This window comes from Dryobates pubescens, chromosome 35, assembly GCF_014839835.1.
Source record: "Dryobates pubescens isolate bDryPub1 chromosome 35, bDryPub1.pri, whole genome shotgun sequence".
In the NCBI taxonomy this organism is placed as follows: Eukaryota; Metazoa; Chordata; class Aves; order Piciformes; family Picidae; genus Dryobates; species Dryobates pubescens.
Window position 1 is genome coordinate 6,217,474 of NC_071646.1, and position 27,597 is coordinate 6,245,070.

The 27,597-nt window shown below is 63.4% G+C and overlaps 2 protein-coding genes across 2 annotated transcripts in view; one reads left to right on the top strand and one right to left on the bottom strand.

Moving 5' to 3' along the window:
• The window catches only part of GNAI3 (G protein subunit alpha i3), a 43,985-nt gene extending 39,881 nt beyond the window's left edge, over positions 1-4,104 (top strand). Inside the window, exons 8-9 of the mRNA XM_054176562.1 lie at positions 1,506-1,714; positions 3,922-4,104. Coding sequence (XP_054032537.1) covers positions 1,506-1,696 — 191 coding nt within the window. The 3' untranslated portion in view covers positions 1,697-1,714; positions 3,922-4,104. The remainder of the gene's footprint in view (positions 1-1,505; positions 1,715-3,921) is intronic.
• A 4,962-nt stretch (positions 4,105-9,066) lies between these two features.
• On the bottom strand, positions 9,067-27,051 carry GNAT2 (G protein subunit alpha transducin 2). Its single transcript, XM_054176561.1, has 9 exons — positions 26,766-27,051; positions 25,224-25,266; positions 24,834-24,975; positions 23,699-23,856; positions 21,586-21,714; positions 20,345-20,474; positions 15,763-15,916; positions 11,436-11,641; positions 9,067-9,175 (listed from the first exon to the last, which is right to left on the bottom strand). Exons 1-8 carry the CDS (start codon positions 26,881-26,883, stop codon positions 11,451-11,453), a joined length of 1,065 nt encoding a protein of 354 aa, XP_054032536.1. The 5' UTR covers positions 26,884-27,051; the 3' UTR covers positions 9,067-9,175; positions 11,436-11,450.
• Between the last annotated feature and the right edge of the window lie 546 nt (positions 27,052-27,597).

The window sequence follows — 27,597 nt, forward strand, 5'->3', positions numbered from 1 at the left end:
CACCTCAGAATGGGTTGGGGTGGAAGGGAGCTCAAAGCTCAGCCAGCTCCAACCCCCTGCCATGGGCAGGGACACTTCCCCCCAGCCCAGGCTGCTCAAGGCCTCATCCAGCTTGGCCCTGAAGACCTCCAGGGTGGAGGCAGCCACAGCCTCCATGGGCAACCTGTGCCAGGCTCTCCCCAGCCTCATGGGGAAGAATTGCTTCCTAATCTCAGTCCAGGCCTCCACAGGCAGGGAGGACTGCAGAGCTCAGCTTGTTGCCCACTCCTGGAGCTCTCTCTTGGGCAGCATCTTCACAGCACCACAGAAGGGGTTGGGCTGGAAGGGAGCTCAGAGCTCAGCCAGCTCCAACCCCCTGCCCTGGGCAGGGACAGCTGCCCCCAGCCCAGGCTGCTCAAGGCCTCATCCAGCCTGGTCCTGAGCACCTCCAGGGAGGAAGGATCCCCAGCCTCCCTGGGCAGCCTGTGCCAGAGTCTCAAGAAGAATTTCTTCCTAACCCTTGGGGCTCTGCTGTCAGCTGCTGGCTCTGCTGTGGTCATTGCTCTGTGGTTCAGAGCAGCCTGGGTCTGTCCTGGGGCCAGCTCTGGGCTCCCCAGCTCAGGAGGGACAGAGAAGTGCTGCAGAGAGCCCAGGGGAGGCTGGGAAGCTGCTGAGGGGCCTGGAGCAGCTCTGGCAGGAGCTGAGAGCCCTGGGGCTGAGAGCCTGCAGCAGAGCAGCCCCAGAGGGCAGCTGAGCAATGCTCAGCAAGAGCTAAAGGAGCTGTGGGGGGCAAGAGGCTGGGGCCAGGCTCTGCTGAGCAGTGCCCAGGGCCAGGCCAAGGGGCAAGGGGCAGAGAGTGTCAGGCAGGAGGTTGGAGCTGAGCAGGAGGAGAAAGTTGTTTGGGGTGAGGCTGCTGGAGCCTGGAGCAGGCTGCCCAGAGAGGTTGTGGAGTCTGCTGGGGTGGAGAGCTTCCAACCCCCCCTGGGCACTGTGCCCCTGGGCAAGCTGCTGGGGGAGCCCTGCTGGGGCAGGGGCTGGGTGAGCTCTGCTGGGGGAGCCCTGCTGGGGCAGGGGTTGGAGCCAGGGGGGAGTTGGGCTCTTCTCCCAGGCACCCAGCACCAGAACAAGAGGACACAGTCTCAAGCTGTGCCAGGGGAGGTTCAGGCTGGAGGTGAGGAAGAAATTCTTCCCAGAGAAGGGAGATTGGCCCTGGGGATGTGCCGCCCAGGGAGGTGGTGGAGTCCCCATTCCTGGAGGGGTTTAGGAAGAGCCTGGCTGAGGCCCTTGGAGCCATGGTTGATTTGATCAGATGGTGCTCTCAAAGGTGATCTCAAAGGTCTCTTCCAACCTGGTTATTTCCCTTCCGTTCCATTCCCTTCCAATCCTATCCCCATCCCATCCCACTCCATTCTTCTCTATTCTATTCTATCCCATCCCATTCTATCCCATCCCATTCTATCCCATCCCATTCTATCCCATCCCATTCTATCCCATCCCATTCTATCCCACCCCATCCCCATTTCCAGGCTCCAACACCTACGAGGAGGCAGCAGCCTACATCCAGTGTCAGTTTGAGGACCTGAACAGGAGGAAAGACACCAAGGAGATCTACACCCACTTCACCTGTGCCACCGACACCAAGAACGTGCAGTTCGTCTTCGACGCCGTCACGGACGTCATCATCAAGAACAACCTGAAGGAGTGTGGCCTCTACTGAGCGGGGCCTGGGAGCCAGGTGAGCTGTGCTGCCTTCCTGCCCTGCCCTCTCCCGCCTCGGGCCTGGCCCTGGCTGAGTCCCAGAGCCTGCCGGAGCCGTGCCGCAGCGTGGGGGCGCCCCCGGCACGGAGCTGCCCCGCGGCAGGCCCTGCGGCTCAGCGGGGGTGGGGTGGGGTGGAGTTGGGTAGAATGGGGTGGGGTGGGGTGGGGTGGAGTTGGGTGGAGTGGGGTGGGGTGGAGTTGGGTAGAATGGGGTGGAGTGGGGTGGAGTTGGGTAGAATGGGGTGGGGTGGAGTTGGGTAGGGTGGGGTGGGGTGGAGTTGGGTAGAATGGGGTGGAGTGGAGTGGGGTGGAGTTGGGTAGAATGGGGTGGAGTGGGGTGGAGTTGGGTAGAATGGGGTGGAGTGGAGTTGGGTAGAATGGGGTGGGGTGGGGTGGAGTTGGGTAGAATGGGGTGGGGTGGAGTTGGGTAGGGTGGGGTGGGGTGGGGTGGAGTGGGGTAGAATGGGGTGGGGTGGAGTGGGGTGGTGTAGAATGGGGTGGGGTGGAGTGGGGTGGAGTGGGGTGGGGTAGAATGGGGTGGGGTGGAGTGGGGTGGAGTGGAGTGGGGTAGAATGGGGTGGGGTGGAGTGGGGTGGAGTGGAGTTGCATAGAATGGGGTGGGGTGAAGTGGGGTGGGGTGGGGTAGAATGGGGTGGGGTGGAGTGGGGTGGAGTGGAGTTGCGTAGAATGGGGTGGGGTGAAGTGGGGTGGGGTGGGGTAGAATGGGGTGGGGTGGAGTGGGGTGGGGTGGAGTTGGGTAGAATGGGGTGGGGTGGAGTGGGGTGGGGTGGAGTTGGGTGGGGTGGGGTGGAGTTGGGTAGAATGGGGTGGGGTGGAGTTGGGTGGGGTGGGGTGGAGTTGGGTGGAGTGGGGTGGGGTGGAGTTGGGTAGAATGGGGTGGGGTGGAGTGGGGTGGAGTTGGGTAGAATGGGGTGGGGTGGAGTGGAGTTGGGTAGAATGGGGTGGAGTGGAGTGGAGTTGGGTAGAATGGGGTGGAGTGGGGTGGAGTGGGGTGGGGTGGAGTTGGGTAGAATGGGGTGGGGTGGGGTGGAGTTGGGTAGAATGGGGTGGGGTGGGGTGGAGTTGGGTAGAATGGGGTGGGGTGGGGTGGAGTTGGGTAGAGTGGGGTGGGGTGGGGTGGGGTGGAGTGGAGTTGGGTAGAGTGGGGTGGAGTGGAGTTGGGTAGAATGGGGTGGAGTTGAAGGGAGTGGAATGGAATGGGGTGGAGTGGAGAGGGGTGGAGTGGAATGGGGTGGAATGGAGAGGGGTAGGGTGGAATGGAGTGGAATGGAGAAGGGTGGAATGGAATGGAGTGGGGTAGAATGGAGGGATAGAATGGGGTGGAATGGAGAGGGGTGGAGTGGAATGGAATGGGGTGGAGTGGGGTAGAATGGAGTGGAATGGAATGGAGTGGAGTAGAATGGGGTGGAATGGGGTGGAGTGGGGTGGGGTAGAATGGAGTGGAATGGAATGGGGTAGAATGGAGTGGGGTGGAATGGAATAGAATAGAATTAACCAGTAGCTGAGCTGCTGGTGGTTGAGGTGGTGGTGAGAGAAGAACCTTGGCACTGACCAAGGCCAAGTGCTGCACTTTGGCAACACCAACCCCAGGCAGTGCCACAGGCTGGGGGCAGAGTGGCTGAGAGCAGCCAGGCAGAGAGGGACCTGGGGGCAGTGGTGGAGAGCAGCTGAACAGGAGCCAGCAGTGTGCCCAGGGGGCCAAGAAGGCCAAGGGCAGCCTGGCCTGCAGCAGGAGCAGTGTGGCCTCAGGGAGAGCTCAGAGCAGCCTTGCAGGAGCTGAAGGGCTCCAGGAGAGCTGGGGAGGGACTTGGGCCAAGGGCTGGGAGGGACAGGAGGAGGAACAATGGCTTTGAGCTGGGAGAGGGGAGACTGAGAGTGGAGAGGAGGAAGAGATTGTGGAGAGTGAGGCTGGGGAGACTCTGGCACAGGCTGCCCAGGGAGGCTGTGGTGGCTCCAAGCCTGGAAGTGCTCAGAGCCAGGCTGGATGAGGCCCTGAGCACTGGGGGGAGCTGTCCCTGCCCATGGCAGGGGGGAGGTTGGAGCTGGCTGAGCTTTGAGCTCCCTTCCAAGCCAAACCCACTGCAGGGTTCCCTGAGGCTGGGGCTGCTTGCCACCAGCTTGGCCTGGGCCCTGCTGTGACCTCCTCCCTGCTTTCCTTTCCAGTTTCCACGAGGAGTTTTGAGAAGCTGAATCTTTCCTGCCTCAGGGTGAGAGCTGCCAGCCTGGAGAGAGAGAGAGAGAAGGAGAGAGGAAGAGAGGAGCAGGGGGCAGGAGAGCAGCATGCAGAACCCCTCTCATTCTTTAGCACAAATCTTCTCTGGTTAGGGACCTTTAGTGGTGATTGCTGGGGGGAGGGGAGGTGGGGGGTGGGGGGTTGTTGGGGGAGGGCTGCTGAAGCCAGGTGGGAGGTGGAAGTGCCTCCAGTTCCAGCTCCATCCCCATCCCAGCAGCGTTTTGGCTGCCTCTGTGGTGCAGCTCTTGGTGACCTTGAGGTGCTGGATTCCAGGACCTTCACTATGTAGCTTTCCCTCTCTCTCTGTTTCGTTGTCTGTCTGGGTTCGGTTTGTGTTTGTTTTTATACCAGGCCACCACTTCAGGCTGGGCTTGGAGGGTTGGGAGGGGGAAAGAGGGGAGGGGAAGGTTTTATGCTCTTTATTTTGGGGGAGGGGGAGGGAGGGGGAGGATTTTATTCCATCAAGAAAACTTGACCTAAAAAAAGACCCCAAACCAATTCTCTTCTCCCTTTGGCTGCTTTTAGTTTGCCTCCTTCCTCCACCCCATTTCCCCCCTTGCCTTCCCCCATTTCCCCCCTTGCCTCCCCTCATTTCCCCCCTTGCCTCCCCTCATTTCCCCCCTTGCCTTCCCCCATTTCCCCCCTTGCCTCCCCTCATTTCCCCCCTTGCCTTCCCTCATTTCCCCCCTTGCCTTCCCTCATTTCCCCCCTTGCCTCCCCTCATTTCCCCCCTTGCCTTCCCTCATTTCCCCCCTTGCCTCCCCCCATTTCCCCCCTTGCCTTCCCCCATTTCCCCCCTCCCTAACCCTCCCCCTCCCTCCCTCCTTTTTATCTGCAACCCAAAAGGAGGGGGGGAGGGGAACCCAAACCACCTTTGAACTAACCAAACCCACACCAAACATGAAAACCTAATCACTGAACTATGCACTTGGAGGCCAGGATCAGGCCAGGAGGTTTGGGCTTGGGTTTTGCCCCTCTCCTTCCTCTGAGCAGGGACTCTGGGCTGTGTGACAGTGGCTGGGGGCAGGATTTCATGGTTCTGCTTCGAAAGGATCCTCCAAAGAGCTCTTTCTGCCTTTTTCCTGCTGTGTGGTTGAGGGTTTGGGGTTTTTGGGGGGGGTTCTGGGGGTTTTGGGGCCCCATCCTGCTTCCTGCTGCCCTTCAGCAGCTCCTGCAGCAGGGATGAAGTTGGTTTAGCTTCTTGGGTTTCCTGGTCCCCATCCTGCTGCCCTTCAGCAGCTCCTGCAGCAGGGATGAAGTTGGTTTAGCTTCTTGGGTTTCTGATCCCCATCCTGCTGCCCTTCAGCAGCTCCTGCAGCAGGGATGAAGTTGGTTTAGCTGCTTGGGTTTCCTGGTCCCCATCCTGCTGCTGCCCTTCAGCAGGGATGAAGCTCCTTTAGCTTCTTGGGTCTCTGATCCCCATCCTGCTGCCCTTCAGCAGCTCCTGCAGCAGGGATGAAGTTGGTTTAGCTTCTTGGGTTTCTGATCCCCATCCTGCTGCTGCCCTTCAGCAGCTCCTGCAGCAGGGATGAAGTTGGTTGAGCTTCTTGGGTTTCCTGGTCCCCATCCTGCTGCTGCCCTTCAGCAGGGATGAAGCTCCTTTAGCTTCTTGGGTCTCTGGTCCCCATCCTGCTGCCCTTCAGCAGCTCCTGCAGCAGGGATGAAGTTGGTTTAGCTTCTTGGGTCTCTGATCCCCATCCTGCTGCCCTTCAGCAGCTCCTGCAGCAGGGATGAAGCTCCTTTAGCTTCTTGGGTCTCTGGTCCCCATCCTGCTGCCCTTCAGCAGCTCCTGCAGCAGGCATGAAGTTGGTTCAGCTTCTTGGGTTGCAAGGGGTGAAGCCTGCTTGATGCTTGACCTCAAATGGGAATGGGGGAGGAGGGAAGGGGGGACTGGGGAGTGGGGGTGGGGAGCTTCAAGCCAGCTCCATGCTGAGCACAGCCCCTGGCTTGTGTCAGCTGTGAGCCCCAAAGTGCTTGGGGGAAGTGCTGCTCCACAGCCCCTCACCCACTTCGCTTGCTGGGGTTTGGTTCTCCCCTCCCTCCCCCCTCCCCCTTGCCCCCCCTGGGTTTATTTTTGGGGCCAGTCTGCCATGGGTGCACCTCAGCCTGCCTTGACCCTGAGCCTTCTCTTGTCTGGACTCCCCCTCCCCAAACCCCCCCCTCCAAGCTGTCCTGAGCATGCCTTGACTTTGTATATGTGGTGCCAAACCCCTGCCCCCTCCCTCCTTTGCCATTGTGTTGCCCCCCAGTGATGTTCTGAGTTCCCCCCCCACCCCCCAGCTCCTCCTGCCCCCTCTGCCCCCAGTCTGTCAGCTGTACAGTCCCAGTCTGGTGTAGTTGTTGGCAGTATTAAACTGGTGAGTGAACCTCTCAGCCTGCTCTGCACTTCATTCTCTGCCTCCCCCCTCCTTCCCTGGGGGTGAGGAGTGGTGGGAAGGGAGTGGGGATGGAAGGTGAGGAAGGCTCTTGGAAGGGCTTAGGAGGGAAGAGAGCTTTGGGGACTGAAGCCAAGCCTCAAGCCAGCACTGCCCCAGGGCACCACCAGCCCTCAGCACCACAGCTTGGAGACCACTTCCAGGGCTGGGGGCTCCACCACTGCCCTGGGCAGCCCAGAGAGGTTGTGCAGTCTGCTGGGGTGGAGAGCTTCCAACCCCCTCCCCAGGGCACTGTGCCCCTGGGCAAGGATGCAGCAGATGGAGCAGGAGGAGGGAATCAGCCTGCAGGAACCACCCCACAGCCAGGGGGGATTCAGAGCATCACTGAATCAGGCTGGGAATGAACTTGAAGATCATCCAGGCCAAGCCTCAACCCAGCCCTGCCCCAGGGCACCACCACCCCAGGGCCCTCAGCACCACAGCCCCAGGGCTCTGAAACCCCTCCAGGGCTGGGGGCTGCACCACTGCCCCTGGGCAGCCTGGGCCAGGCCTGGGCAAGCCTCAAGGGGCAGAAATTGTTCCTCAAGGCCAAGCTGAACCTCCCCTGGGGCAGCCTTGGGAGCTCCTTGGGAGACCAACCCTGACCTGGCTGCAGCCTCCTCTCAGGGAGCTGCAGAGAGCAATGAGGTCTCCCTCAGCCTCCTCTGCTCCAGGCTCAACCCCCCCAGCTCCCTCAGCTGCTCCTCTCCAGCCCTCTTCCCCAGCCCCTTCCCCAGCTCTGTTGCCCTTCCCTGGCCCTGCTGCAGCCTCTCAATGTCCTTCCTGGGGTGAGGAGCCCAGAGCTGAACCCAGCACTCAAGCTGTGGCCTCCCCAGTGCCCAGCCCAGGGGCACCATCCCTGCCCTGCCCCTGCTGCCCACCCCACTGCTGCTCCAGGCCAGGCTGCTGCTGCCCTTCCTGCCCCCCTGGGCACCCCCTGGCTGCTCTCCAGCTGCTGGCACCCAGCACCCCCAGGGCCTTTCCTGCTGGGCAGCTCCCAGCCCCTCTGCCCCCAGCCTGGAGCCTTCCTGTGGTTGTTGTGCCCCAAGTGCAACCCCCAGCCCTTGGCCTTAGTGATCCTCATCCCCTTGGCCTCAGCCCCTGGCTGCAGCCTGCCCAGGGCCCTCTGCAGAGCCTGCAGCAGCTCCTCACTGCCACCCAGCCTGGTGCCAGCTGGGCCCTCAGCTGCTCCTCCCCAGCCCTGCTCTCCAGCCCTTTCCCCTCCAGGCAGTTTGCAGCCCCTCTGCCCCAAGCCTGGAACCTTCTTGGGGTCGCTGTGAGCCACGTTCAGGAGCCAGGCAGGGTGCTGAAGGTGTTCTGGCTGCTGGTGGCCTGCTGCCACCTTTCACCCATCCCCACCAGCTGCCAGGGCTGTGCCCACCCTGGGCAGCAGTTTTGCCCTCAGCAGGAGCTTGAGGGGGGAAGGAAGGCACAGGCTGGGGAACAGCCTCTGCTGCAGGGCCTTGGGAGGTGGGAGCAGGGCTGGGGAACAGCCAGGGCAGGGGAGGAAGGAGAGGCAGCAGCCAGCCCCAGGTCCTTGCCTGCTCCTTTATTTGGGTTCTCCTACAGGGGGTGGAAGCTGCTGGTGGGCTCCGGGCTGGGCCGGGAGGGGACACAGGGCTCAGCTACAGCCCCAGGGGTTATGTACAAGCAGTCAAGAGCACAATCAGCTCTGAGCAGCGACAGAAGCCCTGCCCAGACACCATCTCCTCCTTAGCCAGCCCCTGCCTGCTCCCTCAGGGTGATGCCACCCCCAGCCCCTGACCCTCCCCCCAGCCACAACCCCTCCAGGGCCTGCCTCAGGCCACCGAACCCTCCCCTCCTCGATTCCCTCTGCCGAGGGTCTGCTTGGCTCCCGGGGTGGGCAGGCACTGGAAGGGGTTGCCCAGGGCTGCCTCCTGCCTGGAGGTGTTCAGGACCAGGCTGGATGAGGCCTTGAGCAGCCTGGGCTGGGGGGAGGTGTCCCTGCCCAGGGCAGGGGGCTGGAGCTGGATGCTCCTCAAGGTCCCTTCCAGCCCAACCATTCTGTGGTGCTGTGAAGATGCTGCCCAAGAGACAGAGCTGCAGGAGGGGGCAACAGAGGGGGCAACAAGCTGAGCTCTGCAGCTCTCCTGGGCTGGGATTAGGGAGAGTGAGGCTGGGGAGAGCCTGGCACAGGCTGCCCAGGGGGGCTGTGGCTGCCTCCTGCCTGGAGGTGCTCAGGACCAGGCTGGATGAGGCCAGGAGCAAGCTGTGCTGGGGGGAGGTGTCCCTGCCCAGGGCAGGGGGCTGGAGCTGGCTGCTCCTCAAGGTCCCTTCCAAGCCAAACTCATTGCAGGTTTCTCTGCCTCCCCCTCCCCTTTCCCAGCCCCTCCTGCTCCGATGGATTCCCCTCGGGGAGCGACGCAGCTGGGGGGCAGAGCCTGGCCCCCCGGCGCTGCCCACCCTAGGGCAGGGGGTGCAGGGGGGGCTCAGACCTTTGGGTACCTCTGGGGCTGGCTCGGGGCGGGGGCGGGGGGGGAGGGGAGCTCAGGCTCTTCGGTGCCGCACCGCAGGGGTCTCTCCTCTACAACGCATCCGAAACCGAAGAGGAAGTGGCCGGGGAAGGGAGGAGGGAGGCTCAGCCTCGGCCCCCTCCAGCTGCGGGCTCCGGAGGAGGGGTCCCGGGCGGGCAGGCCGTAGAAAAAGTGGGGGCTGGGGTCCGGGGGCTGGGTGCCTTGGGGGTCTCCTGCTGGATCCATCTGGCTCTGCTCGGCAGAACGGCGACAGGACGCAGGGGTCCTTCCCTCTTCTGCCGGGGAGGAAGGGCGAGAAGAGGAGGTCAGAGGCTGCCCAGCGCCTGGGCAGGGCTGCCAGGGCCGGGGGAGGGTGGGCAGAGGGCGTGGGGAGGGCAGGGAACCAGGGCATGGGGAGGGTGGGCACAGGGTAGAGGGAGGGTGGGCACAAGGTACGGGGAGGGTTGGCTCAGGGCATGGGGAAGGTTGGCACAGGGTGCAGGAAGGGTGGGCACAGAGTAGAGGGAGGGTGGGCACAGGAAGGGTGGGCACAGGGCAGAGGGAAGGTGGGCACAGGGACACAGCTTCTCCTCACACCCTGCCCAGGGACAGGGAACTGCAGTGCCCCAGAGCAGGGCTGAACCCTCCTGACCCCTCTGCTGCCCAGCTCCTGCTGCTGCCTGTGCCCTGGGGCCCCCCAGAGCTCCCTGCCTGCTGCCTGGCCCCTGCCTGCCCACTGCCTGCCTGCCACCTGCCCTCTGCCTGCCCCCTGCCTGCCCTCTGCCTGCCCTCTGCCTGCTGCCTGCCCACTGCCTGCCTGCTGCCTGCCAGCTCCCTGGGCACAGCAGCTCCACTTTGCTTGGCATCAGAAGTGGAGGTTCTGTGGAAGCTGCTCTGAGGGCACCTAGATGGAGGGCACCTGCCTGGGGGGGTCCTGCCTGGGGGGGGTCCTGCTTGGGGGGGGAAGTGCTTGGAGGGGGGGAAGTGCCTGGGGGCACTTACCTGGAGGGGACCTACTTGAAGGGGACTTGCCTTGGGGGGGGACACAGCACCTGCTTTGTGGGACCTACCTGGAGGGGATGTGCCTGGGGGGGGAACTGCTTGGGGGAGACTTACCTGGAGGGGACCTGCCTGGGGGGAGGGAACTGCTTGAGGGGGAACCTGCCTGGAGGGGACCTGCCCTGGGACAACCTTCCAAACCCTGCTTGGGGGGTCCCTGCCCACCCTGCCTGCTGCATTTCCTTCCTCTCTCTGAGTTCCCAGGGACAAGGGAGGAGCTGGAGGGTCCCTGAGAAGGCTGCAGGGGTTGGGCTGGAGGAGCTCTGAAGCTCCCTTCCCACCCAAATGAGTTCAAAACCTGGGCTGAGCAGCTCCTGCTTTGGGAAGCAGCTGGGGAAGGGAACTGAACCCTGTGGGGATGCTGGGGGGGGGGACCCCCAAAACCTCCCAGCACATCCTCCACTCCAGGTGGGGTTTTCCAGACCATGTTTGATGGCAAAACCTCAGGGGGGGACATCACCTGCAGAGCAGGACCATGGAACCACTCTGGTTGGCAGAGACCCTAAAGATCATCCAGGCCAAGCCTCAACCCAGCCCTGCCCCAGGGCAGCACCACCCCAGGGCCCTCAGCACCACAGCTCCAGGGCTCTGAAAGCCCTCCAGGGATGGAGGCTGCACCACTGCCCCTGGGCAGCCTGGGCCAGGCCTGGGCAAGCCTCAAGGGGCAGAAATTGTTGCTCATGGCCAAGCTGAACCTCCCCTGGGGCAGCCTGAGGCCATTTCTTATTCCATCACTTACTGCTTGGGAGCAGAGCCCAACCCTGACCTGGCTGCAGCCTCCTCTCAGGGAGCTGCAGAGAGCAATGAGGTCTCCCTCAGTCTCCTCTGCTCCAGGCTCAACCCCCCCAGCTCCCTCAGCTGCTCCTCCCCAGCCCTCTTCCCCAGCTCTGTTGCCCTTCCCTGGCCCTGCTGCAGCCTCTCAAGGTCCTTCCTGGGGTGAGGAGCCCAGAGCTGAACCCAGCACTCAAGCTGTGGCCTCCCCAGTGCCCAGCCCAGGGGCACCATCCCTGCCCTGCCCCTGCTGCCCACACCATAGCTGACCCTAGGCCAGGCTGCTGCAGAGAGCACTGAGGTCTCCCTCAGCCTCCTCAACCCCCCCAGCTCCCTCAGCTGCTCCTCCCCAGACCCTTCCCCAGCTCTGTTGCCCTTCTCTGGCTCCTCTCCAGCCCCTCAGTGTCCTCCTTGCAGGGACTGCCTCTCATTTCCTTCAGCAAGAGCAAACCAGCACCCAGCACTCCCTGGCCCTGCAACCACAGCACCCACAGAGGGATGAAGGCTCCACCACCCCCCTGGGCAGCCTGGGCCAGGCTTGGACAACCTTCTGAGGGCAGAAATTGTTCCTCGTGGCCGAGCCGAAGCTGCCCTGGGGCTCCCCGCGGGACGCTTTGGGGGTCCCTGAGCAGGGCTGGAGCTGGCTGTGCCACATCCTCACCCCCACACCCCAAGCCCCCAAAACCAAGCCTGGGGGTTGTGGCTCAGCAGCCAGCCCCCAGGTACCTGGCAGGGAGGTGCTCAGAAGAGGCCACAGTCCTTGAGGTTCTCCTTGATGATGACGTCCGTGACGGCGTCGAAGACGAACTTGACGTTCTGGGTGTCTGTGGCACAGGTCATGTGGCTGTAGATCTCCTTCACGTCCTTCCTCATGTTCAGGTCCAGGAACTGGGTCTTGATGTAGTTCCCAGCGTCCTCAAACGTGTTGGGGCCTGAAGGGAAGAGGCCAAACCCAGCTCGCTGCCGAGCTGCTTCCCCCACCCCGGGGGAGAGGAGCGGCAGGGGAGCAGGGAGGCAGGAGCAGGGCGGCAGGAGCAGGGCAGCAGGAGCAGGGCGGCAGGAGCAGGGAGGCAGGAGCAGGGAGGCAGGAGCAGGGAGGCAGGAGCAGGGCAGCAGGAGCAGGGCAGCAGGAGCAGGGAGGCAGGAGCAGGGCAGCAGGAGCAGGGAGGCAGGAGCAGGGCAGCAGGAGCAGGGCAGCAGGAGCAGGGCGGCAGGAGCAGGGAGGCAGGAGCAGGGCAGCAGGAGCAGGGCAGCAGGAGCAGGGAGGCAGGAGCAGGGAGGCAGGAGCAGGGCGGCAGGAGCAGGGCAGCAGGAGCAGGGAGGCAGGAGCAGGGCAGCAGGAGCAGGGAGGCAGGAGCAGGGCAGCAGGAGCAGGGAGGCAGGAGCAGGGCAGCAGGAGCAGGGCAGCAGGAGCAGGGCAGCAGGAGCAGGGAGGCAGGAGCAGGGCAGCAGGAGCAGGGCAGCAGGAGCAGGGAGGCAGGAGCAGGGCGGCAGGAGCAGGGCAGCAGGAGCAGGGAGGCAGGAGCAGGGAGGCAGGAGCAGGGCGGCAGGAGCAGGGCGGCAGGAGCAGGGAGGCAGGAGCAGGGCGGCAGGAGCAGGGCAGCAGGAGCAGGGAGGCAGGAGCAGGGCGGCAGGAGCAGGGCAGCAGGAGCAGGGAGGCAGGAGCAGGGCGGCAGGAGCAGGGAGGCAGGAGCAGGGCGGCAGGAGCAGGGCGGCAGGAGCAGGGCAGCAGGAGCAGGGAGGCAGGAGCAGGGCGGCAGGAGCAGGGAGGCAGGAGCAGGGCAGCAGGAGCAGGGAGGCAGGAGCAGGGCAGCAGGAGCAGGGCAGCAGGAGCAGGGAGGCAGGAGCAGGGCAGCAGGAGCAGGGAGGCAGGAGCAGGGCAGCAGGAGCAGGGAGGCAGGAGCAGGGAGGCAGGAGCAGGGCAGCAGGAGCAGGGAGGCAGGAGCAGGGCAGCAGGAGCAGGGAGGCAGGAGCAGGGCGGCAGGAGCAGGGAGGCAGGAGCAGGGCGGCAGGAGCAGGGAGGCAGGAGCAGGGCAGCAGGAGCAGGGAGGCAGGAGCAGGGCAGCAGGAGCAGGGAGGCAGGAGCAGGGAGGCAGGAGCAGGGAGGCAGGAGCAGGGCAGCAGGAGCAGGGAGGCAGGAGCAGGGCAGCAGGAGCAGGGAGGCAGGAGCAGGGAGGCAGGAGCAGGGCGGCAGGAGCAGGGAGGCAGGAGCAGGGCAGCAGGAGCAGGGAGGCAGGAGCAGGGCGGCAGGAGCAGGGCGGCAGGAGCAGGGAGGCAGGAGCAGGGAGGCAGGAGCAGGGCAGCAGGAGCAGGGCGGCAGGAGCAGGGCAGCAGGAGCAGGGAGGCAGGAGCAGGGAGGCAGGAGCAGGGAGGCAGGAGCAGGGCAGCAGGAGCAGGGAGGCAGGAGCAGGGCGGCAGGAGCAGGGCAGCAGGAGCAGGGAGGCAGGAGCAGGGCGGCAGGAGCAGGGAGGCAGGAGCAGGGCAGCAGGAGCAGGATCAGGGAATCAGAAACAGAGAAGCAGGGAATCAGAAACAGAGAAGCAGGGAATCAGAAACAGGGAAGCAGAGAATCAGAAGCAGAGAATCAGGAACAGGGAGTCAGAGAATCAGAATCAGGGAACCAGAATCAGAGAACCAGAATCAGCAGCAGGGAATCAGAAGCAGGGAATCAGAAGCAGAAGCAGGGAAGCAGAAGCAGGGAATCAGAATCAGCAGCAGGGAAGCAGAAGCAGGGAATTGGCAGCAGAGAAGCAGAGATTCAGAAGCAGGGAAGCAGAGAAGCAGAAGCAGAAAATCAGATAATTGGAATCAGAGAATCAGAATCTGGGAACCAGAAGCAGGGAATCAGTGGCAGAGAAGCAGAAGCAGAGAGGCAGGGAATCAGAATCAGGGAATCAGAATCAGGAGTCAGAAGCAGAGAATCAGAAACAGAAAAGCAGAAGCAGAATCAGGGATTCAGAATCAGCAGCAGGAAATCAGCAGCAGGGAATCAGAAAATCAGAATCAGGGAATCAGCAGCAGGGAATCAGCAGCAGGGAATCAGAATCAGCAGCAGGGAATCAGAAGCAGGGAATCAGCAGCAGGGAATCAGCAGCAGGGAATCAGCAGCGGGAATCAGAATCAGCAGCAGGGAATCAGCAGCAGGAAATCAGCAGCAGAGACTCAGAATCAGCAGCAGGGAATCAGCAGCAGGGAATCAGCAGCAGGGAATCAGAATCAGCAGCAGGGAATCAGCAGCAGGGAATCAGCAGCAGGGAATCAGCAGCAGGGAATCAGCAGCAGGGAATCAGAAAATCAGAAGCAGGGAATCAGCAGCAGGGAATCAGCAGCAGGGAATCAGAATCAGCAGCAGGGAATCAGAAGCAGGGAATCAGCAGCAGGGAATCAGAATCAGCAGCAGGGAATCAGAAGCAGGGAATCAGCAGCAGGGAATCAGCAGCAGGGAATCTCACAGAACGTTAGGGGCTGGAAGGGACCTCTGGAGCTGATCAAGTCCAACCCCCTGCCAGAGCAGGAGCACCCAGGGCAGGGCACCCAGGGTCACATCCAGGGGGCTTCTGACCAGCTCCAGAGAAGGAGACTCCCCAACCCTTCCTGGGCAGCCTGCTCCAGGGGATGCTTAGGGCTTGGGGGTTTTTAAGCCTGGATTTGGAATCTTCCTCCAGAGGAGGAGGAAGAGGAGGAGGGGAAGGGTTGGGTGGCAACTGCACCTAGCAACACCCCCACAGAAGCTGTTCTACTCCACCCCAACCCTTCCAAGCACCTTCCTGAGCCCACATTTGCTCTCCTCCTCCTCTACTCCTGCCTGCAGGACCTTGGTTTGATCCCAGCACCATCCCAAGCCAAGGTGCTGTGCCCGTGGGGTTTGCTTGGGTGGGGTGGGGTTATTTTGGGGAGGGGGTCTCAGGTGTCCAAGTGGAGGCCAGGGACAAATGGAGTCCCTCAGGGATCAGTCCTGGCACCAGGCTTGGTTAACAGCTTCGGTGGTGCCATGGACAGTGGCACTGAGGCAGCCTCAGCACCAAGCTGTGTGGTGCTGCTGACAGGTGGGAGGGGAGGGATCCATCCAGAGGGAGCTGGGCAGGCTGGAGGGAAGGGATCCATCTTGGACAGGCTGGAGGGAAGGAATCCATCCAGAGAGATCTGGGCAGGCTGGAGGGAAGGGATCCATCCTGGCCAGGCTAAAGGGAAGGGATCTATCCTGGACAGGCTGGAGGGAAGGATCCATCCAGAGGGACCTGGATAGGCTGCAGAGCTGGGCCCAGGACAACCTCAGGAGGTTCAACAAGGCCAAGGACAAGGTCCTGCAGCTGGGGCAGGGCAATGCCAGGCACTGACACAGGCTGGGCAGGGACTGGCTGCAGAGCAGCCCTGCAGGAAAGGCCTTGGGGGTGCTGGGGGAGGAGAAGCTCAGCAGGAGCCAGCAGGGAGCACTGGCAGCCCAGAGAGCCAAGCAGAGCCTGGGCTGCAGCAGCAGAAGTGTGGCCAGCAGGGCAGGGAGGGGATTCTGCCCCTCTGCTCCACTCTGTTGAGACCACAGCTGCAGCTCTGGGGCCAGGTCTGGAGCCTCTGTGCCAGGAAGGCTCTGGAGGGGCTGGAAGGTGTCCAGAGCAGGGCCAGGAGGAGGAGCAGAGGGCTGGAGCTGCTCTGCCCTGCAGACAGCCTGAGAGAGTTGGGGTTGTGCAGGCTGGAGAGGAGAAGGCTCCCAGGAGACCTCATTGTGGCCTCCCAGGAGCTGCAGGGGGCTGCAGGAAAGCTGTGGAAGGACTTTGGAGGGGGTCAGGGAGGGACAGAGCTGGGGGGGATGGAGCAGAACTAGGAGTGGGGAGCTGGAGATTGGCTGTGAGGAAGAAGTTGTTGGCCAGGAGGGTGGTGAGAGCCTGGCACAGGCTGCCCAGGGAGGTGGTGGAAGCCTCCTGGCTGGAGGTGTTTGCAGCCAGGCTGGAGTTGGCTGTGAGCAACCTGCTGTGGTGTGAGGGGTCCCTGCCCATGGCAGGGGGTTGGGGCTGGCTGAGCCTGGAGCTCCCTTCCAGCCCTGTGACCCTTAACTCACCATCATACTCTGGGAAGCAAATGCTGAGGTGAACCTTCTTGATCTTCTCCTCAAAGAGGTCTTTCTTGTTGAGGAAGAGGATGATGGAGGTGGCTGCGAAGAACTTGTGGTTGCATATGCTGTTGAAGAGGTGCAGGGACTCGTGCATGCGGTTCTGCAGGCCAAGGAGGGACCCCAGTCACCAGGCTGGACACCCCCTGGGCCACTCCAGACCCCCCCCCAGACCCCCCAGACCACCCCTTCAGTTCCCCAGACAAGAGCTTTCCCTGGGCTGCTGGAGAGGCTTCTCCTGCCCCCAGCACTTGGTGTCCCTGCTCCTGTGCCCAAGGCCCTCCTGCCCATCCCACCACCCCCTGTGCTCCTGGGACCAATCCTGGTGGTGCTGAGGATGGGATCCATGATGGCTGAGGTGCTGCAGTCCCTTCTGCCCATCCAAACCCTCTCTGTGCTCCTGGGATCAATCCAGCTGGTGCTGAGGAGGGCATCCATGTTGGCTGTGGTGCTGCAGTCCCTCCTGCCCATCCAAACCCTCTCTGTGCTCCTGGGACCAATCCTGGTGGTGCTGAGGGTGGGATCCATGATGGCTGAGGTGCTCCAGTTCCTTCTGCCCAGCCAAACATCCTCTGTGCTGCTGGGATCAATCCAGAGGGGTGCTGAGGAGAGGATCCATGATGGCTGAGGTGCTGCAGTCCCTCCTGTCCATCCAAACCCTCTCAGTGGTCCTGGGACCAATCCTGGTGGTGCTGAGGATGTGATCCAGGATGACTGAGGTGCTCCACTCCCTCCTGCCCATCCAAATATCCTCTGTGCTCCTGGGACCAATCCTGGTGGTGCTGAGGAGGGCATCCATGATGATTGAGGTGCTCCAGTTCCTCCTGCCCATCCAAACCCTCTCTGTGCTCCTGGGATCATTCCAGAGGGTGCTGAGGGTGGGATCCATGATGGCTGAGGTGCTGCAGTCCCTGCTGCCCATCCAAACCCTCTCTGTGCTCCTTTGTGAGCATCTGGGACCAATCCAGGTGGTGCTGAGGTTAGGATCCATGATGGCTGAGGTGCTGCAGTCCCTGCTGCCCATCCAAACCCTCTCTGTGCTCCTTTGTGAGCATCTGGGACCAATCCAGGTGGTGCTGAGGTTAGGATCCATGATGGCTGAGGTGCTGCAGTCCCTGCTGCCCATCCAAACCCTCTCTGTGCTCCTTTGTGAGCATCTGGGACCAATCCAGGTGGTGCTGAGGTTAGGATCCATGATGGCTGAGGTGCTGCAGTCCCTGCTGCCCATCCAAACCCTCTCTGTGCTCCTTTGTGAGCATCTGGGACCAATCCAGGTGGTGCTGAGGTTAGGATCCATGATGGATGAGGTGCTCCACTCCCTCCTGAGTCCCTCCCTCTTTGAGGGAAGAGGCAAAGCTGCAGCTCCAAGCCCTGCAGCTCTGGAGAGGAGCAGGCAGGAGGCAAAGCTGCAGCTCCAAGCCCTGCAGCTCTGCAGAGGAGCAGGCAGGAGGCAAAGCTGCAGCTCCAAGCCCTGCAGCTCTGGAGAGGAGCAGGCAGGAGGCAAAGCTGCAGCTCCAAGCCCTGCAGCTCTGGAGAGGAGCAGGCAGGAGGCAAAGCTGCAGCTCCAAGCCCTGCAGCTCTGCAGAGGAGCAGGCAGGAGGCAAAGCTGCAGCTCCAAACCCTGCAGCTCTGGAGAGGAGCAGGCAGGAGGCAAAGCTGCAGCTCCAAGCCCTGCAGCTCTGCAGAGGAGCAGGCAGGAGGCAAAGCTGCAGCTCCAAACCCTGCAGCTCTGGAGAGGAGCAGGCAGGAGGCAAAGCTGCAGCTCCAAGCCCTGCAGCTCTGCAGAGGAGCAGGCAGGAGGCAAAGCTGCAGCTCCAAGCCCTGCAGCTCTGCAGAGGAGCAGGCAGGAGGCAAAGCTGCAGCTCCAAGCCCTGCAGCCCTGGAGAGGAGCAGGGAGGAGGCAAAGCTGCAGCTCCAAGCCCTGCAGCCCTGGAGAGGAGCAGGGAGGAGGCAAAGCTGCAGCTCCAAGCCCTGCAGCTCTGGAGAGGAGCAGGCAGGAGGCAAAGCTGCAGCTCCAAGCCCTGCAGCTCTGCAGAGGAGCAGGCAGGAGGCAAAGCTGCAGCTCCAAGCCCTGCAGCTCTGGAGAGGAGCAGGCAGGAGGCAAAGCTGCAGCTCCAAGCCCTGCAGCTCTGGAGAGGAGCAGGCAGGAGGCAAAGCTGCAGCTCCAAGCCCTGCAGCTCTGGAGAGGAGCAGGCAGGAGGCAAAGCTGCAGCTCCAAACCCTGCAGCTCTGGAGAGGAGCAGGCAGGAGGCAAAGCTGCAGCTCCAAACCCTGCAGCTCTGCAGAGGAGCAGGCAGGAGGCAAAGCTGCAGCTCCAAGCCCTGCAGCTCTGGAGAGGAGCAGGCAGGAGGCAAAGCTGCAGCTCCAAGCCCTGCAGCTCTGGAGAGGAGCAGGCAGGAGGCAAAGCTGCAGCTCCAAGCCCTGCAGCTCTGCAGAGGAGCAGGCAGGAGGCAAAGCTGCAGCTCCAAACCCTGCAGCTCTGGAGAGGAGCAGGCAGGAGGCAAAGCTGCAGCTCCAAGCCCTGCAGCTCTGGAGAGGAGCAGGCAGGAGGCAAAGCTGCAGCTCCAAACCCTGCAGCTCTGCAGAGGAGCAGGCAGGAGGCAAAGCTGCAGCTCCAAGCCCTGCAGCTCTGGAGAGGAGCAGGCAGGAGGCAAAGCTGCAGCTCCAAACCCTGCAGCTCTGGAGAGGAGCAGGCAGGAGGCAAAGCTGCAGCTCCAAGCCCTGCAGCTCTGGAGAGGAGCAGGCAGGAGGCAAAGCTGCAGCTCCAAACCCTGCAGCTCTGGAGAGGAGCAGGCAGGAGGCAAAGCTGCAGCTCCAAACCCTGCAGCTCTGCAGAGGAGCAGGCAGGAGGCAAAGCTGCAGCTCCAAGCCAGGCCTCCAGCCCCCAGCTGGCTGCAGGAGCATCCTGGGCAGGAGCAGGCTGCAGGCAGCTGCAGCTAAGTCTCACCCAGGGCTGTTGCTGCTCTGCTGAGGGCAGGTTGAGCTCCTCCATCTCTGCAGGGTACCAGGAGGCTCCTGCAGGGCTGCCAGGGACGGTTTGGCCTTGTCCAGCTTCCCACTGCAGCAGCTTCTCGCTGAGCAGGGCACCAGCAGGGCCAAATCCTGCGCAGGGGCTGTGCCCCAGGCTCTCCTGGGGGCTTCCACGGGGCAGAAGCTCTGCATCCCTCATGCAGCTGACCCAGGCTGCTCCTTCATGGCTGAGGAAGGGCTCTGGGACCCTGCCTGGCCCTGGGGAGCCCCAGGGGTGGTGGAGGCCAACCTTGGCCCAGGTCCCAGCGATGGCCCCAGGAGCCCAGAGCCTTGGGGAGCAGCCATGGCAGGAGCCACATCTGGTAGGAGATGCCAGCGAGGCCACACGGTGCCAGGCAGGGGAGAAGGCCTCCTGCTCCTGCTCTGCTCCTGCTCCTAGTTTGCTCCTGCCCTGCTCCTGCTCTGCTCCTGCTCCTAGTTTGCTCCTGCTCTGCTCCTGCTCCTGCTCCTGCTCTGCTCCTGCTCTGCTCCTGCTCTGCTCCTGCTCCTAGTTTGCTCCTGCTCTGCTCCTGCTCCTGCTCAGCTCCTGCTCCTGCTCCTGCTCTGCTCCTGCTCCTAGTTTGCTCCTGCTCTGCTCCTGCTCCTGCTCCTGCTCTGCTCCTGCTCCTGGTTTGCTCCTGCCCTGCTCCTGCTCTGCTCCTGCTCTGCTCCTGCTCCTAGTTTGCTCCTGCTCTGCTCCTGCTCAGCTCCTGCTCCTGCTCCTGCTCTGCTCCTGCTCCTGGTTTGCTCCTGCTCTGCTCCTGCTCTGCTCCTGCTCCTACTCTGCTCCTGCTCAGCTCCTGCTCTGCTCCTGCTCCTACTCTGCTCCTGCCCTGCTCCTGCCCTGCTCCTGCTCCTGCTCCTGCTCCTCCTCCTTCTCTGCTCCTGCTGTGCTCCTCTTCAGCCCTTTGCTTCTTCCCAGAGGTGAGCCACGTTGGGGCCATCACCTTCCTCCTCTGGGTGACATCTTCCTTCTCCAAGCCCAGTCAGTGTCTCTTCTCCTACTCCTCTCTTGGGAGGTTTTCCTGCTCCTGGGAGGGCTCCCAGGTGGGATGGTGGCTCCCAGGTGGGATGGTGGCTCTCAGGAGGAGGTTGGTGTTGGGAGCCCTTGGTGGCTACTCAGGAGGACCAGGGGGAAGAGTTCCTCAAGGGCAGGATGGCCTTGGTTGTGCTGCTTGTGCCCCAGAGTCAGCGCTGAGATGGTTGCTGGGATCAGCTGGACCCAGCTTGGATCTCCAGTGAGACCCTGGGACAGGCTGTGGCTGCCCCCTCCCTGGAGGTGTTCAGGACCAGGCTGGATGAGGCCTTGAGCATCCTGGGCCGGTGGGAGGTGTCCCTGCCCTTGGCAGGGGGCTGGAGCTGGACGACCTTGAAGACCCCTCCCAACCCAACCCATTCCACCATCTCCCGCCCCCTTCCCAGAGCCCCCGGAGCAGGGGGGGTTGGGCTCCCTCCCCCTGCAGCCCCCCCCCCGGCTCCTCTGCAGCCGTGGCTGGGCAGCCCTGGCCGGCCTGGCACGCACCACTTCGTCGTCCTCCACCAGCACCATGTCGTAGGCGCTCAGCGCCCCGCAGAAGATGATGCAGGTGACGCCCTCGAAGCAGTGGATCCACTTCTTGCGCTCCGACCTCTGCCCGCCCACGTCGAACATCCTGCCGAGGGGCAGGCGTGGGGAGGAGACAGGGATGGGGAGGAGACAAGGATGGGGAGGGGGCAAGGATGAGGATGGGGAGGGGAAGGGGACAAGGATAGGGAGGGGAAGGGGACAAGGATAGGGGGGGAAGGGGACAAGGATGGGGAGGGGAGGAGACAGGGATGGGGAGGGGACAAGGATGGGGAGGGGGCGAGGATGGGGAAGGGAAGGGATAAGAATAGGGAGGGGAGAGGATAAGGATGGGGAGGGGAAGGGGACAAGGATGGGGAGAGGGCAGGGATGGGGAGGAGACAAGGGTAGGGAGTGGGACAAGGATGGAGAGGGGAAGGGAAAAGGATGGGGAGGGCATAAGGATAGGGAGGGGAGAGGATAAGGATGGGGGTGGGAAGGGGAAGGGACAAGGATGGGGAAAGGATAAGGAAGGGGAGGGGAAGGGACAAAGATGGGGAGGGGACAAGGATGGGGAGAGGAAGGGATAAGGGTGGGGAGAAGAGGAGCAGGGGTGGGGAGGGAAAGGGACAAGGTTGAGGAGGAGAGGGGACAAGGGTGGAGAGGGGACAAGGGTGGGGAGGAGGACAAAGATGAGGGGACAAGGATGGGGAGGGGGCAAGGATGAGGAGGGGACAAGGGTAGGGGGGAAGGGACAAGGATGGGGAGGGGAAGGGATAAGGATAAGGAGGGGAAGGGGACAAGGATGGGGAGAGGGCAAGGATAGGGAGGGGAAGGGAGAAGGATAGGAAGAGGACAAAGATGAGGAGGGGAGGGAACAAGGGTGGGGAAGGGACAGGGATGGGATGAGGATGGGAAGGGGAAGGGAACAAGGATGGAGAGGCAGACAAGGGTGGGGAAGGGACAAGGGTGGGGAGGGGACAAGGATGGCAAAGGGGTGTGACACACCTGCCCCTGCCACCCCTAAGGTCCTGGTGCCAGCACCCTGGCAGGGGTCAGTGCCCTGCTCCGGGTGGGGTTGGTGCTCCCTGCAGCATCAGGGTCAGCCCAGAACCTCCTCCCCACCGCTGGGGCCGGGGGGGAAGTGATGGGGGAGGGGGGCTGGGGGGGTGAAGGGGGGATGAGGGGGGCTGGGGGGGGAGGGTCTGGGGATCCCCCACCTGAAATTCAGGTCCTTGACAGAGAACTTGGTCTCGATGATGCCTGTGGTCTTCACTCGGGACCGCAGCACATCCTGCTCGTTGGGGAGGTAGCCAGGGGCTGTGATCCTGTCCAGCTGGTTCAGGTAGCTGGGAGGGGACAGGCGGGGAGGGGACACTGCTGAGGGGCTGCCCACGGCCTGTGTCCCCTCCCCTCCCCCCCCCCCCCCCCCCCAAATGGCTTTTTGGGGCCGGTTTGAGGGCTGAGCTCTGTGCCAAAGCCCAGGAATCCAGGGCAGCAGCGGCCCTGGGGGGGCGGTAGGGACACTGGGGTGGGGGCACCAGAGGGGGCTGCAGCCCAGTGGAACCGGTAGGATGGAAGGTGGTACTGGTGGGAGGGAGGATGGCACCAGAAGGGCGGAGGATGGCACTGGTGAGATGGAGGATGGCATTGGTGGGAGGGAGGATGGCACTGGTGGGATGGAGGATGGCATTGGTGGGATGGAGGATGGTGCCAGAAGGGTGGAGGATGGCACTGGTGGGATGGAGGATGGCACTGGTGGGATGGAGGATGGCATTGGTGGGATGGAGGATGGCACTGGTGGGATGGAGGATGGTGCCAGAAGGGTGGAGGATGGCACTGGTGGGATGGAGGATGGCACTGGTGGGATGGAGGATGGTGCCAGAAGGGTGGAGGATGGCACTGGTGGGATGGAGGATGGTGCCAGAAGGGTGGAAGGAGATGCTGGTGGGAGGGAGGATGGCACCAGAAGGGTGGAGGATGGCACTGGTGGGATGGAGGATGGCATTGGTGGGATGGAGGATGGCACCAGAAGGGTGGAGGATGGCACTAGTGAGATGGAGGATGGCACTGGTGGGATGGAGGATGGCATTGGTGGGATGGAGGATGGCACCAGTAGGATGGAAGGAGATGCTGGTGGGAGGGAGGATGGCACAAGAAGGGTGGAGGATGGCACTGGTGAGATGGAGGATGGCACCAGTAGGATGGAAGGAGATGCTGGTGGGAGGGAGGATGGCACTGGTGGAAGGGAGGATGGCACAAGAAGGGTGGAGGATGGCACTGGTGAGATGGGGGATGGCACTGGTGGGATGGAGGATGGCACCAGAAGGGTGGAGGATGGCACTGGTGGGATGTAGGATGGCACCAGAAGGGTGGAGGATGCCACTGTGAGATGAAGGATGGCATTGGTGGGATGGAATATGGTGCCAGAAGGGTGGAGGATGGCACTGGTGAGATGGAGGAGGATGGCCATTGGTGGGATGGGGACAGCACCAGCTGGGGCTGGAGGATGGCACTGGTTGGATGGAGGATGGAACCAGGAGGGCAGAGGATGGAACCAGGAGGGCAGAGGATGGCACTGGAGGGACAGATGGCTCCAGTGGGCTGGAAGATGGCACTGGTGGGCTGGAGGGCAGCAGCCTTGGGGTATTCTACAGGGGGCTGCAGGAAAGCTGGGGAGGGACTTTGGAGGGGGTCAGGGAGGGACAGGACTGGGGGGGATGGAGCAGAACTAGAAGTGGGGAGCTGGAGATTGGCTGTGAGGAAGAAGTTGTTGGCCAGGAGGGTGGTGAGAGCCTGGCACAGGCTGCCCAGGGAGGTGGTGGAAGCCTCCTGGCTGGAGGTGTTTGCAGCCAGGCTGGAGGTGGCTGTGAGCAACCTGCTGTGGGGTGAGGTGTCCCTGCCCATGGCAGGGGCTTGGAGCTGGCTGAGCCCTGAGCTCCCTCCCAGCCCTGGCAGCTCTGTGACCTCCAAGCTCAGCAGCTCTGTGATCCCATGGCACACATCCAGGGCTATTCCCTGAGCTGTTGAAGAGGGGAGAGTTGAAACCCAAGGAGAAACTCCTTCGGTGTGAGGCTGCTGGGGGCCTGGAGCAGGCTGCCCAGGGAGGCTGTGGAGCCTCCCCCCTGCCCGGGATGTGCCCCTGGGTGTCCCTGCCCAGGGCAGGGGAGGGGTCGGAGCCGGCTGAGCCTTGAGGTCCCTCCCAGCCCTGAGGGAATCAATCACTGCGGGCCGGGTGGGAGGCGGCAGCGAGCCGCCGGGGGGGGGGGGGGGGGGGCTGTGCCTGCGCCCCCCTGCCCGTGCCCGGCCGGGTGCCCGCCCTGGCACACTCACTAGGCGGCGGAGTCGTTGAGCTGGTACTCTGCCGCCCGGTCGAAGCAGGCCTGGACCCCGGCATCCTTCCACAGCTTCTGGATGCAGTCCACCAGCTCCGGGGGCATGGTGCCCTCCTCGATGGAGTCGGCCAGGTTGAAGAGCTGCCGCCCATCGTCCTGCCGCAGCCAGCCCTTGGCACCGGCCCCTGGCGCCCGGAGATGCACCCCACACACCCCCTGCCCCCCGCCCCCCTACCCCCCCGGGGCTGGGCGGCACCGAGGCCGCCGCAGACCTCAGCCCGGAGGACTTCCCAGCCCCCGGGCAGGGCAGGGTGGGGATGGGGGAGGTGGGGAGGGGGATGGGGACAAGCTGGGGGGGATAGGGACTGCTGGGGGGGGGGGATGGGGACAATTAGGGATGGGGATAACCAGGGGGGATGGGGACAACTGGGGGGGGATGGGGACAAGTTGGGGGGCATGGGGACAATTAGGGATGGGGATAACGGGGGGGGATGGGGACAACTGGGGGGGGATGGGGACAAGTTGGGGGGGATAGGGACAGCTGGGGGGGATGGGGATCACTGGGGGGGATGGGGACAAGTTGGGGGGGATAGGGACAGCTGGGGGGGATGGGGATCACTGGGGGGGTGGGGACAACTTGGGGGGGATGGGGATAAGTGGGAGGGATGGGGACAAGTTGGGGGGTGGGGACAGCTTGGGGGGGATGGGGATCACTGGGGGGGTGGGGACAACTGGGGATGGGGACTGTTGGGGGGGATGAGCATAACTTGGGGGGCATAGGGACAGCTGGGGGGGGATAGGGACAACTCTGGGGTATGGGGATAAGGGGGGGGGGATGGGGACAAGTTGAGGGGGGTGGGGACAAGTGGGAATGGGGATAACTTGGGGGGGGATGGGGACAACTGGGGGGCATGGGGATAATTTGGGGGGATGGGGATAACATGGGGGGAATGAGGATAACTTGGGGGGGATAGGGACAGCTGGGGGTGGGGGATGGGGATCACTGGGGGGGTGGAGACAACTGGGGACGGGGATGACATGGGGGGGGGGGAATGGGGACAACTGGGGGGGGGATGGGGACAACTTGGGGGGGGGGGGGGGGGGGGGGCACGGGCACAACCAGCCCCACTGACCGCCCGGGAAGCCTCTGCGTAGTCGATGCCCAGCGTGGACATGGCTCTGATGATGGCCAGGATGGACTGCAGGATGTTGCCATAGATGATGGCCTTGAACTCCATGCACTCCTCGGGCGTGTACCCGTCCTGGTGGATGATCCTGGGGCGGGGGGAGGGGGGCACAGTGTCCTCGACCCTCAGCTCTGGCACCCCGAGGTTTCCCCCCCCCTCCCCTCCCGGCGCCAGCCCAGCCTGGGCATCAGCAGAGCGCCAGCAGCGGCGTGGATGTGGCAGGGCAGGGCAGGGGGGGACCGAGGTCCTGCCGCCTCCTGCCCGAGGGGGGCTGGGGTCTCGTCCTGGTGGCCCTCCCCCAGCCCTCCGAGCTGGGCTGCTTCAGGCCATACTCACTTCATCTGCTTCACGATGGTGCTCTTGCCTGACTCTCCAGCCCCTGCAGAAGGGTGGGAGGACATCTTAGTGCTGCCCACAGCCCTGGTGCCCCACCGGGGGGGCACCTCCTGGAGCCCCTTCCTGCTCTGCCATCACCCCACCCCGCCCCCCCCCGTAGCCTCACACCCAGCCCATCCTCCTCCTCCTCTCATCACCCCCGTGCCCATCCTCCCCTTGCACTCAGAGCTGGACCACACCTCAGGGACCTCCAGGGGGGGTGGAGATCCACTGGGCTGGGGTCTCATGGGGGCGCTGGGGGGATCCTAGGGGGGGTCTCCTACTCCCACCCACCGCGGGCACCACAAGTGGTGGCTTGGGTGCCCTAAGCAGCTTAGGGCAGCACAGGAAGCCGCTTAGAATTAGGCTGCTAATCGCCTTGACCCCGGCCCCCCCACCTGGATAAGCCTCTGCCAGCGGCCCCTGCCCCTCAGGGCCCTCGGATGGCTCCCCGGGGGGTCACCCCCACCGCTCGAGTGGGGTTCAGAGGGACCCCCAAGGCGCTCCCTTGCCCCGGCCCCGTGCCCAGCAGTAGGGTTCTGGGGGTGCTGCTCACTCCCCAGGGTCTTGCTGACCCCTCTGAGATGTGCTGCAGCCTGGCCCTGGTGGGACGTGGTGCCCTGGTGGGACGTGGTGCCCTGGTGGGGCATGGTGCCCTGGTGGGATGTGGTGCCCAGGTGAGGCATGGTGCCCTGGTAGTGCCTTCCCCATCCCTGGGCTGTCTCTTTTGGCCCTGCCACTTGTCTAGGTGCCATCAAGAGCTGGTGCCACCCTTGGGCACAACCCCTGGGGACATCCAGCTGGGGGGACAACCTCAAGGGGAACTCATCAGCTGAGGAGGGCAGCAGGGCAGGGATTCTCCTTGGCCTGAAGGAGAGCAGAGCACCAGAAGACGACAGGGTTGAGAGTTCCCTGTCCCTATCTCTGTCCCCATCCGTGTCCCTGTCCCCATCCTTCTCCCTGTCCCCATCCCTATCCCTGTTCCTGTCCCTGTCCTCATCCTCATCCCTGTCCCTATCCCTGTTCCTATCCCTCCTCATCCTCATCCCTGTCCCTATCCCTGTCCCTGTCCCTATCCCTGTCCCTGTCTCCATCCCTGTCCCTCTCCCTATCCCCATCCCTGTCCTCATCCTCATCCCTGTCCCTATCCCTGTTCCTATCCCTGTCCCTGTCCTCATCCTCATCCCTGTCCCTATCCCTGTCCCCATCCCTATCCCTGTCTCCATCCCTATCCCTGTTCCTGTCCCTGTCCTCATCCTCATCCCTGTCCTCATCCTCATCCCTGTCCTCATCCCTGTCCCTATCCCCATCCCTCTCCCCATCCCTCTCCCCATCCCTATCCCTGTCCTCATCCCTATCCCCATCCTTGTCCCCTCTTCATGGTTGCTCTTCCTCTCTGCCCACCCCCAAGATCAAGAGGGTCTGGGGGAGGTCCGGGGGGGGGGGGTTGGGGGCACACATCTCCTGCACCCTCCCAGGGCCACCCCTCCTCTCCTCCCTTACCAAGCAGGAGCAGCTTGACCGTCTTGGCCTCCTTATCGGCATCCTCCTGGAGCTTCTTCTCCAGCTCCTTGGACCTCTTGGCCATCTCCTTGTCCTCGGCGCTGGCCCCGCTCCCCATGGCCTCCTCTTCCTCCTCTAACTCCTCGAGCAGGTCTAGGTCCCCGATCTCTTCCAGCTCTCCGCGGGGCTCCGCGCACGCACCCTGGGGGCGGGCGGTGGATGAGGAGGGGGAGAAAGAAGCGAAGCCCTCGGGCGAAGGCTCGGAGCCGGGCGGGCGCCGAGCCGAAGGTGGCGACCGTCGGGGAAGGAGGGAGGGAAGGAAGGAGGGAGGGAGGGGGTGGCCAGCGGCAGGTTAGAGCTCGGTTGGGTCCTCCCGGGCCGGCTGCCCCCCGCTCTCTCCCTTAATTCCCCATGGATAACCTGATTTTTCCCGGCCCCCGGGATTTGGGGACTTTTTATCTCGCCATGTGACCCAGGAAATCCAATTAGCCCAAGATGGCAAAGATTAGGGATCGGGGGGGGCGGGAGGGGGGCGATAAGGAGGGGGGAAAAAGGGGGGGGGGGGTACAAAAATAAGATGAGCATCTCGGCGAGGTGGGCACCAGGGGCTTTATCTAAGCCTGGCAGCTCCTGCCCGTGGGGATGCCCCCCTGAGTGTGCCCCCCCCCCCCGCCCCAAGATGTCTCACAGGGGTTACATGGGTCTGGGGGTGTCCCCCCCGTGGGGCCGTGGGGGTTGGTTGTGTGTCCCCCCCGCCGTGGGTTGTGCTGGCATTGGGGAAGGGCTTCAGGGCTGGGGAGGGCTTGGGTGCCCTGCTTGTGTGTCCCGTCCC